Here is an 18,782-nt window from a genome sequence, read left to right on the forward strand (position 1 = left end):
AGACAATCTATATTTGAATAAAGAAATGACTGGAGGCTGGAGCTTTGCATCTGCAGCACGTATTGGCTGGGATATCATGACTGGTTTGGTAAGACTGTGTCATTCAGGGAAAAGGAGGCAGATGAGCCAAATAATAGAGAGCAACAAACAAAGAGAGATGTTTTAGGCAGTGAGACGGCAGCTGGAGGAGTTTCACCTGACCTCCTGCTTTAGCATCGGCTGTGGAGGAGCCATGGGTTCAGATTTTCAATGTGATTGCATCTGGGTAAGAGATGGTTTTACATGCTTGTTTTCACGTGTGAAGCTTTAATAATATCTCGTCACGTGATCTCTCCTTTCTGTGAAGGTTTGAAATTAAACCTAATTATTGTTAAACACTGTTCCCAGGGCCTCCTGGGAGCTAGCCGGTGAAGTAAAGCTAACGATAGCTTTTGGTAACACGCTAGCCATCAAGAGACATGCTAGCAAAGACGTAAACAGGGAACTGAGAGTCATTTCTTGTATCTGTGTCACCTAGGTTTTGCCACTGCCCCGCCTCTTTATGTGACTAGCGACAGGTGCTGCGTCTTTAAATAGTAAAAAGTGTTTGGCAGCGCAGACTGAGACCTCTATTTTTGCCTCATGGTCTTCAAAGTAAATTTTGGAACATTTTTTTACGACCCACATACAGTATGTCCTACACTAAAATGTAATTTTTCACACAGAAAAAACAGGAGAAAATTTGTTAGAGAGCTCAGCGACATACTCCCAAGATATCTGGCAACATATCCACCTTTTCTCACGTGAGCTCTGGCAACAAATATCTCTGTTGGTACTGGACCCTGATGCAGATGCCCCCCTCTACCACAAACATAACAAAAAAAATGAATTAAAAGGGACTAAAACAGTTTAAACTGTAATGTCGAAGATCTCAGTTTCGTTCTCTTTCACCTATGGCGATAAACAGTAATTGCGGGAGCACACTTCCCAGATATCCAGACAGCGTTGCATGTGTGACGTCCTCTTTTTGAAGTTGTATCTGTAGTCATCCATCTTTTCTTTGTTTGTTCAGCCATAGTAGATTACTGTTTACTCGCAACACTTGCAGAGAGCGGAAAAGCAGCCGCTTAGCTCCGCCTACCCTCTCTGGCAGACCAACCACTGCTGGCTGATGGAAAACGTGTCACTAACTGGGCGCCACTTGTGATTTTGGTGCTTGTGACACCCTGTTATACTGCAAATGCAAAGGCCATTGTGTTACCTCATTCCGTGATAGATAGACTTAACAGACATTTATTTACATGAAAATTATCACTATAAACTAAGTGTTTTTACTGTTAAAAAATGCTATTGTTGTTGTTTAGAAGACAGGAGGTGTATTAATTTTCCTAAAACTTGTGGTGCATCATCAGCATGCGTCTAGGCGACAGATTGCAAGCTACGTTCCTCCTCACAGTTCAGACTTTAAACCGGCCCTGTTTTGTGGAGCAGTTTACTCTGACAGTGGGATGTTATATAAAAGTAGAAATTTTTTTTTGATGGTTTTCTCCACTTTGATCTCTCTGGCTCTTCATCCCCCCCCTAGCTGAAAACTTTTGGTCAAGAATTCTTATTTTAAAGCTCAAGAAAAAACAAAATATTTGCGGGAACGCCTCCGAAAGCGAGTCAACCGATCATTTCTGTTTAAGCTTTGCTCTGAACTTTGGCTGCTATAAATAGTGTTCTGACTGGAAAGCACTGTGGAAAATAGCTTACTGTATCTGGACAGTTTGAGTAGACAAAATTACTCTTCACATTCTCTGTCTGTGCGAATGATAGCAACAACTGTCTAAAAGAGTCGCAGCCGTGTGTGGACTTGGTGTTGGTGTCTCCGACTTCTACCCTCCTTTCATCCTGCTTGTGGATTTGTCCTGCGCGCGTGTATACTTGTGTTTGTGTGTCGGTATGAGTCTACTGTTTTGAACGAGTGTGCCTCCCTCCATCTTCTGTCTCTCCCGCCTCCCCCCTTTTCTTTCAAAGTCCCCCCCTTTGCTTTTCAGTGATGGAGTCAGGGGGAAGGAGGTGGAGGAGGAGAGGGAGGGGTGCAGATGGTCTGGTTAGAGAGGGAGAGAGGCGGAGAGTGACGGGCGAGCGGCGGGCTTTTTTGGCAGGGTCAGCCGGTGGGAGGGCCCATTGTGATGCAACGTTGCATAAATAATGCCACGGGGCTTCTAAATGCTCCGTTGCCATGGGGACCTTTGTGCCTCAGTGAACAGTGTGTGTGTGTGTGTGTGTGTGTGTGTGTGTGTGTGTGTGTGCATGGCCCCCGAGGAGGCAGAGAGAAAGAGAGAGAGAGAGGGGCTGAGTTGCAGTCAGCTCAAGTGACACTTGTAGTCTCTCTCTCCCTCTCTCTTTATGTCTTTCTTCATGTCTCTCTATCGCTCGCTGCGTTTGAGTCGGGACAGATGAGTGTTTGGAGGAGGGAGAGGGAACATTGTTGTTGCTTTTTCACTGGAGGGGCGAGCAGGAGAAGAAGAGCGGGATACTGTGTGACTGTGTGTCTGTGAAGTATGGTCCATGTGAAGGTACGTGTCCCCTCTGCGTCCTCTCCTCTCTTTCTTTCTTTTCCCACCATTTTTATTCCTCTGTGCTGCTTTCTGACACCATCACCTCTCTGAATGCATTCCATCACAGTCCCGGCTTCCTCCTCTGCAGTAACAGGTGTCCGCCTGTCAGCCCTGAATTGGAGGGAGCAGAGATCGGAGGGGCAGAGGGTGAGGGAAAAAGGAGGGAGAGATGGCTTTTGTTTGCTTGTTTTCAAGAAGCCTTACAAGTGAAATTCTCACGGCTCGACATCCAGCGAGTTAGTCAGCTTTTCTTTCCGCTGCAGGAGCCCCAAAACAAGCAAACAAGGGAATACAGAAAGGGTTTCGTCTTATCCTTCATCTGCTGTGGAGATGTTGCCTCAAAGTAGGTTTGTTTTAGCCCAGTCTTTCTTTCTTTCATCAGCTGCTTGGATTGATCCGACTATGCAAAAAACAGGATGCAGTTTTCTGATGTTTGGGATGTGTGATGGAATTTCTTGCAGCCTTGTTGCAAGTTGCTGGTTTGTGCTTTGCATTAAAGGCTTCTCTCTCAACATGAGCCTTTAAGTGGTGAGATCATAAACTCTAAAATCACCCATGTGTTTCTCGCAGCTGATTGGCTGCACGCTAAAACTTAAACAAACACTGCGGTGATTGATCTCACGACCACTAAAGTGTTCGCAGTTTATTACATGGCTTTTATTTGTGTCCATTTCAAATCTGATTTATTCTCAGCTCAGTAAATACAGCCGGCTCGGCTCGGCTGAGGCAGCCAGGTGATTTTTTTTTATGACTATTTCTGTTGAGCAGATATATTTTCATCCGCAGTGCCGAGTAAACACGTCTATGTATCATCATGTTGACATTGTGTAAACAGGGAAGAGTCTGCATGTTGCGCTCGCTGTTTAACAGGATTCACACTTGAGAGACTTAACAGCAGAGTGTGAGTGTGTGTGTGTGTGTGTGAGCATTACAGCCTTTTCCACATTTAGCCGAACATATCTGCTGGTTGGCAGCTCCTCAAAGCTCTCAACTGTGTCATGAAGTCAATGGGAACTTTCCTGTCAATGTTGGTGCATCTTAATATTCACTTTCTGTTCCAGCAGCAAGTCTTAGAAGTGTATAAGCTACATGCAAATACATTATGCATGCTTCTGTGCAAATGTGCATGTATAAATAATGCATGTGCACATGTGCAGATGTATGGCGGACATGTTTGTGTCCAGTTACCATTAAAAAATATGAAAAGATGGTGCATAATTACAGTGAAATTTGCAATGTTGATGAGTTAACTTAATACATTAGTGATTCATTAAAGTCAAATAGCATCATTATGGTGGAGAGGCCGGAGCTGCCTCAGGCACCAGCAGTGTTTAAGCTCCCACAGACCGGCACTCTGCTCCCGTCGCTGCTCAAAATACACATCTTCCACCGACGTTCGACCTTGCTGGGAAATATATCGTTTGATAATATTTTTAGGGGCATTTTGAATGTTAAAACTATTATAAAGTAAAGTGCAAACAGAGCAGTCACACTTTTTATTGACTTTTAATGAGGTGCAATTACTTTTTGGCTCCATCATGGCTGATATGCAGCAGGCCGTTTGTCATGCACGTTTACGGCCTGAGCGTGACTCCATTCAATGTGTTATGAAGCGTCATGTTTCTCTTATAAAAGTGACAGACAGGGTAAAACAGTAATGAATATAATCGGTGCACTTACACGCAGAATTACTTTTGCCACTGAGCATCAAACCGAATGAAATATGTGACCGTCCGTTCACCTTCAGATCCTAGATGTAAAGTTTTATAGCTTGTAGACGAGCTCCTCTGTGTTCACATGCTGTCAGTGGAACAAGGATTGATTACGCGTCCTGTTCTGACACGATTTGTTACAATGTTATCACTTTTATAGTTTGGAAAACCACCAGAAAACTGTCAGAAGCCCATTCAAGATCTAAATCATCATATCAGGACCAGCTGTAGTAAAAGGAACACCATTTAGTTAGATTATTTTGTTTATGTTTTTGTATAAATTGTTAAAATCAGTTTAATCAGCTGTAATGATCGCTGCAGCAGCAGCAGCAGCAGCAGACGACATAAATACTGTAATCAGCTGTTGGTTTGTTTGGGTATCAGGTAATTACAGGTTATTCATCGTGTGTTTACCAGCATACATTACACTTAACCAATGTAAGAACCACTCACAGGAACGGATTTTCATACAAGAGATGTAAGAGTTTATAACATTCTCATAAAATTTCTCATAGACACAAAATGGGTCGATGTTTGTCATGAGTAAAGGACGGATCGTCTGCCTTTCTGTACTTAACTTCTGAAAGTAAAAACTCAAGACAAGACTGCTGCTTTACGGTCCACCGTACGACAGACTAAATGTGCTTCAGTCAATGTTTCCTTCTCTGGTTTGTTGTTCTTCAAGAAAGACATCAGCCTGCAAACGTAGCAGAAGAGGAAACAAGTTTCTGTAGTTTAAGGGGTCTATTTAGTCCGACTCTGAACTATTCTGTCAGCGAGTAAGAGAAAATAACGAGAGATTAAAATAATTTACAATTACAGCAATTTTAAAAAGCTAAGCTGAGACTTTTCAGTTGGTTGATAACGAGCAGATCATTCAAATTTGGTGTGTTAGAGTACTGAGATACCTAAAACATGCAGGGAGGTAGCTCTCCAGGAGCAGGGTTAGAGAGCCCTGCTCTAAATCAATGAAATACAAAACTAAACAAGACTACATCATGACAACAAACAGAATAAATGACATCCTGAATGAGTTAATCGGATGTTACTGTTGAGTCAGTTGTAACCCGTGAGTGTTTATCCTGAGGAACAGTTGGTTCATGTAATTTACATACCAATAGTGAATGGAAATTCAGCCTAATTAACTTTGTCTTTTGCCCATTTCCCAACTGAATTTGTAAATGAGGCTCTTTGTTTACATGAATGGAGCTGCTTTTTATGCAAATGTGACCCCTCTCTGGGAACTGAGATGTCATTAACAGTAACACTGAAACATGTTACTTGATAACCTGCATGTTCAAGGTTTAATTCTCCAATTGCATCTATTTGTGTGTATTAAATCATTCTTAGTGACTTCAACTGACATGGCTCTGCATTATATTTCATGTTCTGTATGTGGAATCAGATTTAGGCCATGTGTTTTAGAGTGAAAAGTTCACCAAAGCTGCTTTCCCACTGGTCAAAAAACCTGCTAACACCTGGCTTCTTTGCTTTGTGGGAAAGGCTACAATCGGCATTCAGACCCGGGTCAAATGACTCTGCAGTAGACCCAGGTAATTATCGCCTTGTCTCTGATCGGCATTGATGGAAACACAAAACCTCGACACGCTAATCTCCGTCCCCTTTCCGGTGTGATGCTATGCTCCGTCTGTAACTTTTGCAACTCCTTGTCATCTCAGCTACAAATTCCGCCCGTCTCCGTCCGAGCAGCGCTCGAACATCGTTCCAGATTTGTCGGCGCCGAGTTTGATAGATAGACTGAATGAGACATAACCACCGTAACATCTTCACTGTTGACTAACCCTGTCTCCGGCGCGTTTGTGACGTCAGACGGTGACGCAGCAGAAAAGGAGGCCGAGGAGTATACTCCACTGGCCTTAGGAACAGAGACGATCGGCATCTATAAGCGTGTCTTCCCGGGTCTTAAAAACCTGCGTCAACGCGCTAATTTCGGTGAGAAAGATGTATAAGATAGTAGAGTGACAGTGTTTCTTCAAGGTGCTAACAGCAGGATGCAAATCTAAAAGAGGTCTAGATGAAATGTCAGGCAATCATGAGACCACTGCATGCAGTGATTAGAGCATTTAGTGAAGCTAACAAAACCCAACAAAACTCTTCTCCCACACCGCCCAAATACTTCATCTGTCTTGTGACTTTCCCAGCAGCAGAATAACAAATGTCACATTGGTGATAGCTTTAGTTTGGAGTCACAGATTTGCAACATATCAGACTCTTCTCTGCGAATATCTGGCAGTGTGAAACTGGCAGACACCGTGTTATCTGGCCTGTTTTCCCCTCACAGACTGCAGAGTCCATTTCACAACAATTACAAATGTGACAGAGACAACGGAGCCAAAATTATGTTCAGGATGCCTGTAAATGTGACAGTAAATAAATAGACAGAATGTTTTGACAGATTTCCTCTCTTCCTCTCTCTCTTTCTCTCCAGGAGTTGCAGTTTGAACGTCTGACCAGGGAGCTGGAAGCCGAACGACAGATTGTAGCCAGTCAGCTGGAGAGATGCAAGCTTGGCTCTGAGACTGGAAGCATGACTAGCATCAGGTGTGTGTGTGTGTGTGTGTTTTTGTGTTCGTCTCACACCTGTCAGATCCTCGTCCGTACACTCTACCTGTGTGTGTCAGCTGCACTCTTGCAGGTGACTGGCTTTACAGCAGGTCACATTACAGGTACGCTCCTTGATTTGTGTCCAGAAATTCTTCCTGTGGTTCAAAGCACAAATTTTGAGACAGCGGCTGCGTCTCTCTGGTGAGGCAGACCTTATTCCATCTCGTGTACCTTCACACCTACTGCAGCAGTTACCTGGTAAACCTGCCACATGTATTTATTCTTTTCCCAGGACTTTACAAAACACCACTTCTCACAGTTTTAGAAATAGACAAATCTGGAAGCCCACGCTCGTGTTTTGCCTGCTTTGGCAGAGTTGTATTTAGTATGACTGCTTTCAGCTTGTGTAAGCTCTGAAAGTGTAAAATCTAAAGCTGTGGTAAAGTTCAGCTTCTCGGTTACTATACTGCATTCAAGGAGAGAGACAACATTTAAATTAGTAATGTGTAACATTTATCTTTCACAACAGTATGGACGTCTTAGCAAACAAACAAAAGTTCAAAGGGCTAGCTGCTGCAATCTTCACTTAGCTCACAAACTGTAATATGAACAGATGTTTCTCTCTCTGCATACTTTATTAATCCCGAAGGGGAAATTCAATTTTTTAACTCTGTTTTTACAAACAGGCTACACACACACAGGTCCCAAATACAGACATGCACAAACAGGACAACATGGACATGCACTAATGGGGAGATGTCAGAGTGAGGGGGCTGCACTTGGCCATGCGCCCCAAGCAGTTTGGGGATTCAGTGCCTTGCTCAAGGACACCTCGACAGTGCCCAGAAAAGCTACCAGTCCCAATTTTCATGCTTGGTCCGTACAAGGAATTGAACCAGCACCACCAAGTCCCTACAGACTGAGCTACCGTCTACAGACCATCAGATAGAGCTCACTAGCTAGTTAGATTAACTTAGTGTTCAATTTAAAGAAGTATAAATAAATCTGGCAGCTTTTTATAGACAACACTGACATATTACCTCCTTATCAAGCCGTTATTATCATATATTTTTTAGTTAGATATACCAGATGATTTATAGTCGCCGTGTTTGTATATAACAAGAAATTGAAAAACGAAAAACAGAGAGGTGAGGAGGACATGAAGCAATTAGGTCGTAATCACTTTATTAAACATGTTGTTCAGTCAGGAGTCTTTCAGACACAAAGCTAAAGGATGGTTACTTGAGACTTCTTACAAACCTAATTGTATGTGCAAGGCCTGCATGGAGGAAGGATCTAATCTGTCTGCAGACTAAAGTTTACTGACTGGATCAAGTTTCCATCGTGAAGCTCTTAACTGCACATTACCTGCACGTACTGTAGCTCCTCTAAGCTCAGAGATATGAGGAATGAATGATGATCACTTTGTGGCAGAGGGATTTGAACATGAAAGAAACCTGATGTCAGATGGACACTTCAAACAGAGTGAATCTGATTCGATCATGTTGCTGAATCATGATCAAATCATTTCTCTCATATAAAATGGACAGGCTCCTATAGAGAGGGATAAGCCCGTTCTTACTCCAAATCGCTCCGCATCGTCATGACCCATGGCATCTCATATAGATGCAGGGGTGTGTCCAGGGGGATGGCATGGCCCTGCTCTAAAATCTGATTGGCAACCTTAAAATCCTAAACAATGATTGGCCATTTGCTCTGTCAGAGGCGGGACTTATGTTCAAACCAACTTTTTTGTCCGTGTTTCAACATACTGCTAGTAGCTTTTGAGGCATTTCAATGTAGCTGATTTTCTTGGTGCTTTATTGTGCCTTTCATTGATACATGTTCTTTTTAAGCCCTTAAAGAATTAGTAAATAAATGGTAAGTGCACACATACTTCATGCCACCTCTGCATAAGTCAGTGCCCCTGGGCCACCCCACTCAAAAAGTCCAGACACGACCCAGTACAGACGCACAAGGGTTAGGTCTTTATTGCATTTATTACTCAGTCAGTCTGTGTCAAACTCGGCGCCTATGAATTTGGAATGATGTTCGAGTGCTGCTTGGACTGAGGCGGGTAAGAAAGGGGCTTAAGTCAGTACCCCTGGTCCACCCCAGTCAGAAAATGACCGGACACACCCCTGTACAGATGCAGAGGCACTCTTTAGCATTTGCATGAGACGCAACAGGCTTTCAATTAACTCCAATGTAAACCCATCAGCAGCAACATTAGACACTCAGAGAAACAGTGTTTCAGAGAAACGCCTTGGGGTGTTAGTCGGGGGCAATGGATGGTTCCAACAACACAGGACAGGACTTACCCTTACCCCTTAACCCATAGCATGATGTTTTTACTACAGTAACCATGTAGTTTTTTTGGTTTTGGGGCTTAAACCTAGCCACGCCAACCTTTTCACGCTACACGCTACACGACACATTGTGACAAAGCCTCCTTCTTTTATAATGTTACACTAAAAATCCTGCTTAAAATCAACATATTTTTGTGTCTGTATTTACCGGAGGCAGACATGACCTCCTGCAATGCTGACACACAAACCTAATCTGTTGAAATCTTACTCATTCCTTGTTTGTGATTATCAGGTGTCACAACATATCCCAGAATACCTTGCTTTGCTGCAGCAGGAGAACGCAATATGATGCTCTTTTGGCAAAATACGCCAACTCTGTCAGCATTACACTCCAGGTTGATCAAAGCAGCTTTTCATAGTTTAAATGAATTTTGGCTCTGGACTGATGGCACCACGCAAATCCTCAGCTCTGCAAACACGACGAATTATTGTCTATTAAAAAAACAGCAATTGTGCAGCTGTCAGTGGAATCTGTTGGACTGTTCGGGGCCGTTTTCTCGTGTTGAGAGGAGGTAAACTGTAAACAATGTGCAGAGACTGCAGTATTATCTGCTGCTGATTGAGTTTGGACTGGAGCCTCATCTCTGCTCCGGGCTCAAAGATCTCATTCTACACGTTCCATACGAGTCCAAATGTGAAGACAGCACTCCTGACACAATGCTGGTAATGCACTTAGCCTGCCACTCAGGACAATGTAACACGATTAAAGCCTCTGTCTCCATTTCTCTGCCCCACTCTCTCTCTCTCTCCCTCCCTCTCTTACACACACATAAATAAACGCACACAATCCATCATCTTTTCTCCTCTTTGACTCCGTAAAGCGAGCGGGGGATCCCATCCGTCTCCAGCTAATTACTCTTCTGCCGCCGTTGTAATTCTCATTTCAATTTGAGGGGTGGACCAACAAAGAGCGGGAAGATGGCCTAAAACCGATTCATTCACCGGTCTAATTAACTGGTGCATGCATTCAGCTCCTCAATGCTGTCACGGGGCTGTATTGAGGGTGCCCATTTAAAACAGCAGCATCATGGGAGATGGAAGAGGTGTGGAGTCCTTGGACTTCATCACGAGGCTGCACGGAGATGAAATAAAGGCTGCCATGTTGCTAACTCGATTAGATGGGCTTATTATTTAGTGAAGAGCAGCGCGTCCTGTGGATTAAACTCCTCGTCTTCCACTGCTTTTTATTGGCCGTCCACTTTGTTGGACTTGGAGGTAATTACCAAATGGACAAATGATTTGGAAAAACACACACGTCCACTCGGGCAATATGCTGGAGAGGCTTTGCAGTGCCTAAGGCATGTCGGATTTATTGTTCAATTACCTCTGAAACATCAGTATTGTTGCTGTTCTGAATAGTTTTATTCATCACTGCTTGTCTCTGGGAACAGAAGTGGAAACATTTATCGGCAGCTACAATACACATGCAGAAATTTATCTTGGTAGCATTTGTGGCCAGAAGTATTGGCACTGTGCTCGGCAATTAAACTACAAGCTGTAATATATTTCAGCAACGTTGTGGAAGTATTACTAATGTCATCTTGTCCTGAGTTTTTCTTCAGTCATTTTGATTTATTATTTGGCTTTAAGAAATGAAAACGCTTCTTTCTTTTGTTTCTCTTATTTCCTCTTTTTTGGTTTAGTTATATTAGCATTTTAGCATGGGCCAGATGCATTTTGTTGCAGTTTTTTTATTTGTCCTTCAGCATAGTGTTTGAAATCTAGTTAATTTGTTGTAAGTTGTCCTGGTTGTGTTTTAAATCCAGGCTGTCTAGTTGTTGTTTTGGACAGGGCAGGAATCTGGTGATTTCTCACGATTAGAAGAAGCTAATCTGTTTGCCTTGCTAGGATTAGCACAACTGCTACTAGCTACTTCTTACTTTAATTGAGTAGTTGTGTCCCAATCCAGGAGCTGCAGCCTTTCATGGCCTGTGTAGACCATTAAAGCAGAACTGAAATGAGACGGTTCGGTCTACGGAGCATTTCCTGTTTGCGTCACCAGCTGTTACTGCCCTTACCCTGGCGTCACCAAACGCCGCTCCTGTCGCCTAGCTAAAGGTAGCTAGCAGGCTAACTAGCTAGCATAGCTAACGTCACATAACTTAACCTATTGTTTTGAAGATAATTTGTTTCAAGGGCCTTTTTTTAATTTAAAAGTGTATTCCTCGGCCGCGTATGACTCAAGTGTCATCTCGTTTGAATTGGTGCGCAATGAATCTCAGCCTATGTTGGGCCACGAAGGATGCACCTGATGGATCCTGCATGACCCGGGAAAAGGAGGACGCATTTGTTGGCCACCTCTGAAGGAGCCTTTCGAAATGGGACAGCCTTCGACGCGCGGTTGTGACGCAATCGGCCTTCAAATGCAGCCTTTGAAGGATGCGGCCCCCGGATTGGGACACAGCTAATGTGTCTCTGTGTCATGTAAGCTAGCTTGCTAGCATAAAAGTAGCCAAAAGAAAGTAATGCTAGTGTTCCTTACAAATATACTTCTTCACAAATGATATGAATTTAAATGACTTTCTTTCATGCTAAAAATACCGTTAGCTATTAGTGACTTTCTGCCCACTCACTATTTGAACATGCTGTATTGTTTGTAGAAGGGAATGCCAATTAAGTTGTGTAACTTTGGTTTCCTAACTGGGTATAAAGGTTCATACCTGAGCATGGAAATAATATTTAAAACTAAAAAAATCATAGTAGCTTTTTCTGGAGCTGATTACTTCTTTCAGCCTACTAAGTTGTTTCTTCTCCACTCATAGTTAGCCAAATGGAGAGAATGATTAACCGAGTCATCTCTCTTTCCAAAGTTCATTAAACATATCATTAATAATATCTTCAGATTTGCATCAGCTGTGTAATGTAATCTGCCAAATCTGGAACTGCTCAGCCAGGAAGCATGCATAAATGTTTCTTTGAAAACTCCCTCACAGACTTTCCCAAAGGACCAGCTCCAGTTTCTGTTCCCATACAAACAATACAAACCACGGGTTCACTGAGCCACAGGAGATATAAAATAACAAGTGTTGTTATAATCAGGGACAATACGGCGGCTGTTTTTCAGATACCTTGGCTGACGCTAGATTGGAAGTAGCAAAACAAAAGCAGATGGTTTGTAAGTTCAGTGCGGCCTATCAGGTGCTGCCGTGTATTAGCTGGAAAAATAAGGTGAGTTGGGAAAATTACTCCTAAAAACTCCCTAAACAATACCACCCATTAAGTGACTCGTGCAACATTTTCCAACCGCTTTATTTGACTTTCTTTGTCTTAATTATTTGGACTTGACAACTCTATGTAAACACAGACAATAGAGTAATCAATATAACAAGTGTGTCCCAGGTTAAACCAGAGGAAAGTTGAATTATGAATGAGTGTTAAGTGCAGCGGGTGCCGGCAGCTCGGGGAATCTGCTCCTGTTGTGTCGAGGAAGATAAAGACTTTCAGAGGTGCTAATGAGACGCTCGGCTCTGCCTTTGTTTCCAGTTTTAATCAGTCACCACAGGTCACAGAGTCGACACCACATATGCTGCTGCTTTATCACTTCAAACAGCACAAATCCACTGTGTGACTCAGTGTGCGTGTGGCTCCATCAGTCACACTGAGACAATGTTTTTGTCTGCAGAAATACGGCATATGTTGCCTCATCAGTTAAAGGATCATTCCGCCTAAATGGCCAAGGTTGCATTCAAAGTTTTGGTTGTTGTTTTAGGGTTATAAAAGGAGGAAATAAAGGGTTGAAGTAGGAAATTAGCATGATTAAATTTTTATGAAACAATATTCTTTAATTTATTTTTCATGTGGTGGCTTCAGCAGCTAAATCGATTGGGCTTTATGCCGCTTAAGTCAATATTTGTAACGATATTGCGCTCGATATTTAATTTACAGAGTAGCCAGTGCCAGAAAAGCATCACATTATTTATAACAGGTGTACATTAGCCAAATTAAATAGATAAAATTGCTGATCCCTGAGCTGTTATATATATTTTGTTGAGGAACATATTTTTTAAAATAAATTTGGGCAGCCCTTCCCTCTTTGCTTCGGCTTCTTTGTTATTCAGTTTCTTAGTTTAGTTAATTAATTTATTCTCTCATTATTCTTTATTTTATTTCTCACCATCTTTTTCTGTGTCATCAGTCTTTCTGATCCAAACACCACTTTGGGTTGACAGAGCAGTGCGGTTAAGAGTTATTATTTTGAGCCCCGGGGCGGTTCACTTGGCTTTGGTTGTAAACAGAAAAACACACTGTCCACTCAGACTCGGGCATCACTACGAGAGAAGTTTGGTGCATTTTTTAAACCAACCCTGGAGCGCTTTGGTTGACTCTGACCTCAGGCAGCTACATCATGGTTCATCAGTCGTTAAAGGGCCAGTTCGCCGATCTTCAACCTCAGTCCTATCATCCTATTATGAGGAGCTAATGCCATTATGATATGATTTAGCAATTTGGCTCTGTGCCTTTGGAGGATGCTATCTGCTTCTCCAAAGGGCCCTGGAAAACCTCCGCCAGACTACATAAAAGGCCCGCCTCCGATGTCATGTCTCGTTCAGAATTGTTTGAAATGTAGACCGCAGACCTGAAGATTTTTTAGACGATCCACCGGTATGTTCTTGTCATATTTTGGATTCTGTCCCGCTCTGAGCCATCGCCTGCAGCGAAACGGAAATATTTCACTCCAGCGTCTCTCGCTGGGCCGTTCCTTTCAGAGGGAGGGGCGCAATGCATGCTGGGTGTTGTAGGAATGTAGAATGGGCGAAACCACAAGCTGTTAGTACAACTTTCTCCACAGCTATGGCGCCAATTTCAAATATTATCGCTTCCACTGATTACAGAGAACACCAGCTTTTTCCGGGGGCGAATTCCTCTTTTATTGTAGGTAACGAGTCAGTGATTTTGAGCAAAGAAATATAAGAACAAACCGTGTGTAGAACAGAAGAGGTCTCATTCTGTTATCTCTGTTGGTGCCCCTCACCCTGCCGAGTGTTTGCCTGCTCCCTGGCTGCAGTCCCTTTATCTAATCATCCAAGAGGACGTCTGACAGCGAGCACACACCCAGCAGATAAAGATATCTGAGCTTTGGTGACACTGCGGTGGCCCCTCCGCTCTGCTGGCTGAGGACTTGCCCCCTCCCAGGGCGTGCCATTTGTCTTCCTCTTTTGGCGGTGCATGTTTGCCACATTTGCCTGGTAATCAGATGCGCGTCTGCGTGCTCGTCTGGCTGCCGAGTGTGTGCGTGTGCATAAGCGTTGGCTGTAACCACAGTACCCGGCGAGACCCATCACCACTCGTCTGGCGGGGAGAATGCGACCCGTATAGTGAGCCCAGCGAGGAACCATTACCCAGAAGCTGTCAGGCTGCTCGGCTGCCAGCTTTTAAGACTTCTGTGCAGCACACACACACTAACAGAGACATCTGCAGAGGGGCTGTTCTGAGAAACTAGTGACTGTTTTTTTTAGAAACAGATAAAAAAAATTCTTAGAAAGGCCCTGCTCCTGTTAGTCCTGTGAAAGATAAATTGTTCTCCCACTGAGCCAATCTGAGGAATTCTTTGTAGTTCAATGTAGAACATTCGTGACAGTAAGAGAGCCGAAAAAAGGCCTGCTGGCACGCTCTCATTCAAACACTGAGGCTCTAAGCTTCACGTTGTGACGATCTAGTTGCCCCAGTCAGTTTGACATGTGAATCATTGATATAGAGCGTCCATTTACAGTTTCAAAATGAACCTGCTGACAAGCATTTAAAATTGTATGCCATTAGGATGTGCAACAATCATTAACGTGTGTAATGTTGCATAGGGTAGCAGGTTCGATATGTTTACACAAAATGACTTGGTTATGCTTAAAGAGAAGCTCCAGTCACATTTTAAGACGTATAAAACACTCTGCTTAAAAGAATAAATTGTGTATGATATGTTTTTTCTGCAAAATAAAATCTTAACCTTGTTAGAACCATGAGAAATAGCGAGGCCTACATAGAAATGGGCGCAAAAATTGGGACAATACGGCTCAGATCAGCTCAGCTGCAGAGGTTGTTACAGGTCAACTCAGGAGGAAATAAATTGTGTCTGATATGTTTTTTCTGCAAAGTACGTTTAATTACCTTGTAAAAATCTTCCCAGGGCATCTCCTCCTTCTTCCTCATTAAAAATTCATCGTTCAGTGGCAACTTGTTGAAACTTAGCTAGCTTGAAATGTAGTAATTAGTAGTAGTAACGTTAACGTTAGTAGTCAATAGTGAGTTTGCATAAATTACGATGACGGTTACAGCTGGCTCGCACATCGTCAAAGTGGTTGCCATAGGTTGCACATAATGATATGCATAGTGTCACCCCGTCCATTAACGTGATTGGCTCCTTAGGTTTGTGACGTCTCAAACCTGCCAATCTGAAAACGTGTTGTTCAGCCTGTCCTTGGTACACTGCAGTTTAAAAGCAGACAGGCCCAGCCATGGAGATGACTGCTTATGTTGTCCCTGATGTTTCTTATAGCACATGAAGAACACCACATGGAGATGTTTATAAGGTTAAACACTATTTGCACTGGAGGAGGTCTTTAAGAAAAGAACACAGTTTGGGGTTTAAAAAAAGCTCTGTTATCAAGTCTTGTTTGGGCTGTGTCATATCCCTTTAAATAATGTGTCTCAGAGCACTGCCCTTAATGGTCGGGGTTAGGTTAAAATGTAAGAGGAAACACAAAGTGAGTCACTTTGTTTGTTGTAGGCATGTATTACTTAGAACTGACTTTTAAATGCCAAATGTCTGCACTTAACTCCCATCATGCATTTCTTTACTATACATTCACTGGCCCTTAAAAAAAGTTAATAAGCTACAACTACATCCCCTCTGCACATGCACAGTCCACACCACTTATTTTAAGGCTTTGATATTGTGAACGACAAGTCATACTTTATGGTTTTCACATAGCATCTCAACACAGCCACTTGTGAAGTAGGTCGATTATGTAAGAGAGAAATTAATTTTGCACACTTAATGTTTGATGTTTCCAAACAACATCTACAAGAAAGAAAGTGAGAGTCAGGCTGACGGGCGTGCACTCGGCTGCATCCGGCTGACTCATAAAGGCTTCACGCTGTAGATGCTAGCAGAGAGGAACGCTGCTGTGGAGTTCAATTCACTTCAGTTCAACTCAAAGGATTTACTGGCATCAAAGCTTCAGAAACAATTTTTCCAAAGCATCAAAGTTAAAGAAAAAAATCAATGATGTTTTATAGTTATAGTGTATCATGATATATTGTAGAATGTGGGGTGCTTAAAACTTTTAGAGGTTTACAATAAAGCCTCTGAGGTTAGTTTACTGAGCTGTGAGTTCACTGTGGGTTAAATACAAACTAGAATCAGGAAGCTCCTAATAAAACGTGTTAATTGTAGCAGAAGGTGCTTTACAGCTCAATAAACATACATCATCTTCATACTTCATCACTTTTCTTATTTTATACAGATTGCTTTCAGAGACATCAGCTGTTCCACAGGATTAAATACAGTAGCCTAACACTTTGTTACAATGCTAGAAGGAGTTTGTTGCTGGTTATGAAGCAGACTGAAATGATTACTGATGCCTCAATGTGAGCTACAAAAGCAAACAAGACCTGATTTATTATTTCTATATAGTTATTTTTAACGCCTGTTAGTGCTGCCAGTGGGTCGGCGTCAGACGAGGTGATTCACAGCACGCTGCCAATACAGCCTCATACAGTGTCCACAGCAAAAAATACGTTTGACAGTTAAAAGACAGCAGGATGAGATAAGAGGTACCGCTTTGTCCACAGGGTCCTCGCAGAAACTTTAGGCTTCAGTTATTTGATGTGTGATAAGTATACCTGGCTGATGCCTGCAGAAGGGGTGGTGTTCAACATGAAACGTTTAATCCCACCCACTCTCATTTGATTGGTTTACGTGTTTGGGCAGACAAAAACTGATTTTGTTGGTTTGGAGCATAGACTATATAAAAAGATGGACGACATGACAGCTACCTAAAAGTGAAGCCAAGCCCTCTCTATCGCCCCCTGCTGACTGGCTGCAGTATAGCTCATAAAGCCTGCCTCCTCCATGTTAACAGATGGAAATGAGTCATAGACAAGACATTTTTCTCAAACATGGTTTCTGTCATTATAGTTAGTTCTTATCATGCTGATTTACGTCCAAGTGTTCATTTTTCTGATAAGTTTTAATGAGTTATTTGATGGTGTAAAAAGGATGATTGACAGCTCTGTTGACCAATACGGCTCCTGCAGCCGATCTGTTCTGGATTAGCAGAGTAGAGGAGGATCGGCGAGAGGAGATGTAACTAAAACAGCGCCTATTATGGGGTCTGTTTTGGCAATGAGAGCAGATGGAGACGCGCCATCCATCTATATATACAGTCATTGGTTTGGACTTGGATTTTGGGGGAGTTAAACACAGTCATTAAATGAAAAGGACCTACTGTTTTACATTACTTTAATATTAGGGTTACTTTTTTAAAACTTTATGGCTATTTTGAACCATGAATTTACGGGTAACTTTGACAATAGATGTCCTTTTCATGGCTGCAAAGTTTGCTAGAACAGTTAGCATTGATAGAGCTGTTTCCCCATTGTGCTAGCTGCAGATACAGTCCTCTGACATCTTGAAGCCTCATAACTCTTTTACCAAACGTTTCTCCTTCAGAAGCAAGAACAATTTAACACGCTGCACAAGGTCAAAAGCAAGGTGCCGACACTCGTCTTCTTTATGGGGACAGTCATTTTTACCACTTCATCCAATAGGGAGGATCGTATTGTTTTCCATACACCAACCACCACCTGTGAGACAATTACACTCACAGGATGCATCCTATGAATGTTTAAACCCACCTAAAATCAAGAGTTAAGCCAATAATACAATACAACCATGGTGGGTGGGATATAATGTTCACTGTTGTTTCTGCTGGCTGCAGGCGGGTACTACTCGTGTGACTGAGCCTTGATTTTACTAAGTATTAGTATTAGTATTCAATTGGTTTGTATTTTTCTGGCTGGATATTTCCGACTCCTCTCTCATGCCCATAAACTGCATCACCCACAATCACATTTCACGCTCCGCTCCAAATGCCAGAGCTCTGAATGGTTCTGCCGTCGTCGTGCGCGGATGAAATGCGCACACACTTTTGGTCAAAGGCCACTACTGTCCCTGAATGCTGAGTACGGCTCAGGTGAAGCGGCTGGTGCTCTGGAAAGTTGAAAGGACTCTGAAAAGTTTTGACGAAATGAAAGAAAAAAGGCAAAAATGTTGATGTTGTCAAAGAGATGAGTTGATGGACATTAGAGTTAGATCACATCAATACTTGAATCTAGTCTCAGCACTTCATCTCTGTCTTTAAATTCTTACACGTCTTAAGTGGAGCAAAATAGAAATGTGTCATGATGATGCCGTTGTTTTCCGTGATGTAACAGATGAGGATGTTAATTTTTAAACCGGCATTGATCCCGAGGAGGCACGGCTGCTTGATGATGACAGTCGAGCGGGTGTTCTCCTCATTGATCCGGGGGCGGGAGACGAAATAGCAAAGAGGACG

General features: G+C 42.7%; 1 protein-coding gene across 3 annotated transcripts in view; it reads left to right on the top strand.

Moving 5' to 3' along the window:
- Positions 1-18,782, top strand: part of ctnnd2b (catenin (cadherin-associated protein), delta 2b) — a 200,002-nt gene that overhangs the window by 65,237 nt on the left and 115,983 nt on the right. For 2 of the 3 annotated variants that reach the window (XM_069684388.1, XM_069684389.1), the window contains exon 3: positions 6,747-6,859. In XM_069684388.1, coding sequence (XP_069540489.1) covers positions 6,747-6,859 — 113 coding nt within the window. Of the gene's footprint in view, positions 1-2,498; positions 2,544-6,746; positions 6,860-18,782 lie in introns of those variants that run through there. The other variant, XM_069684390.1, reaches the window with a different exon arrangement.

Source organism: Semicossyphus pulcher, unplaced genomic scaffold, assembly GCF_022749685.1.
Source record: "Semicossyphus pulcher isolate SPU_LCO1_2020_fin unplaced genomic scaffold, fSemPul1.0.p SCAF_7, whole genome shotgun sequence".
NCBI classification, from domain to species: domain Eukaryota; kingdom Metazoa; phylum Chordata; class Actinopteri; order Labriformes; family Labridae; genus Semicossyphus; species Semicossyphus pulcher.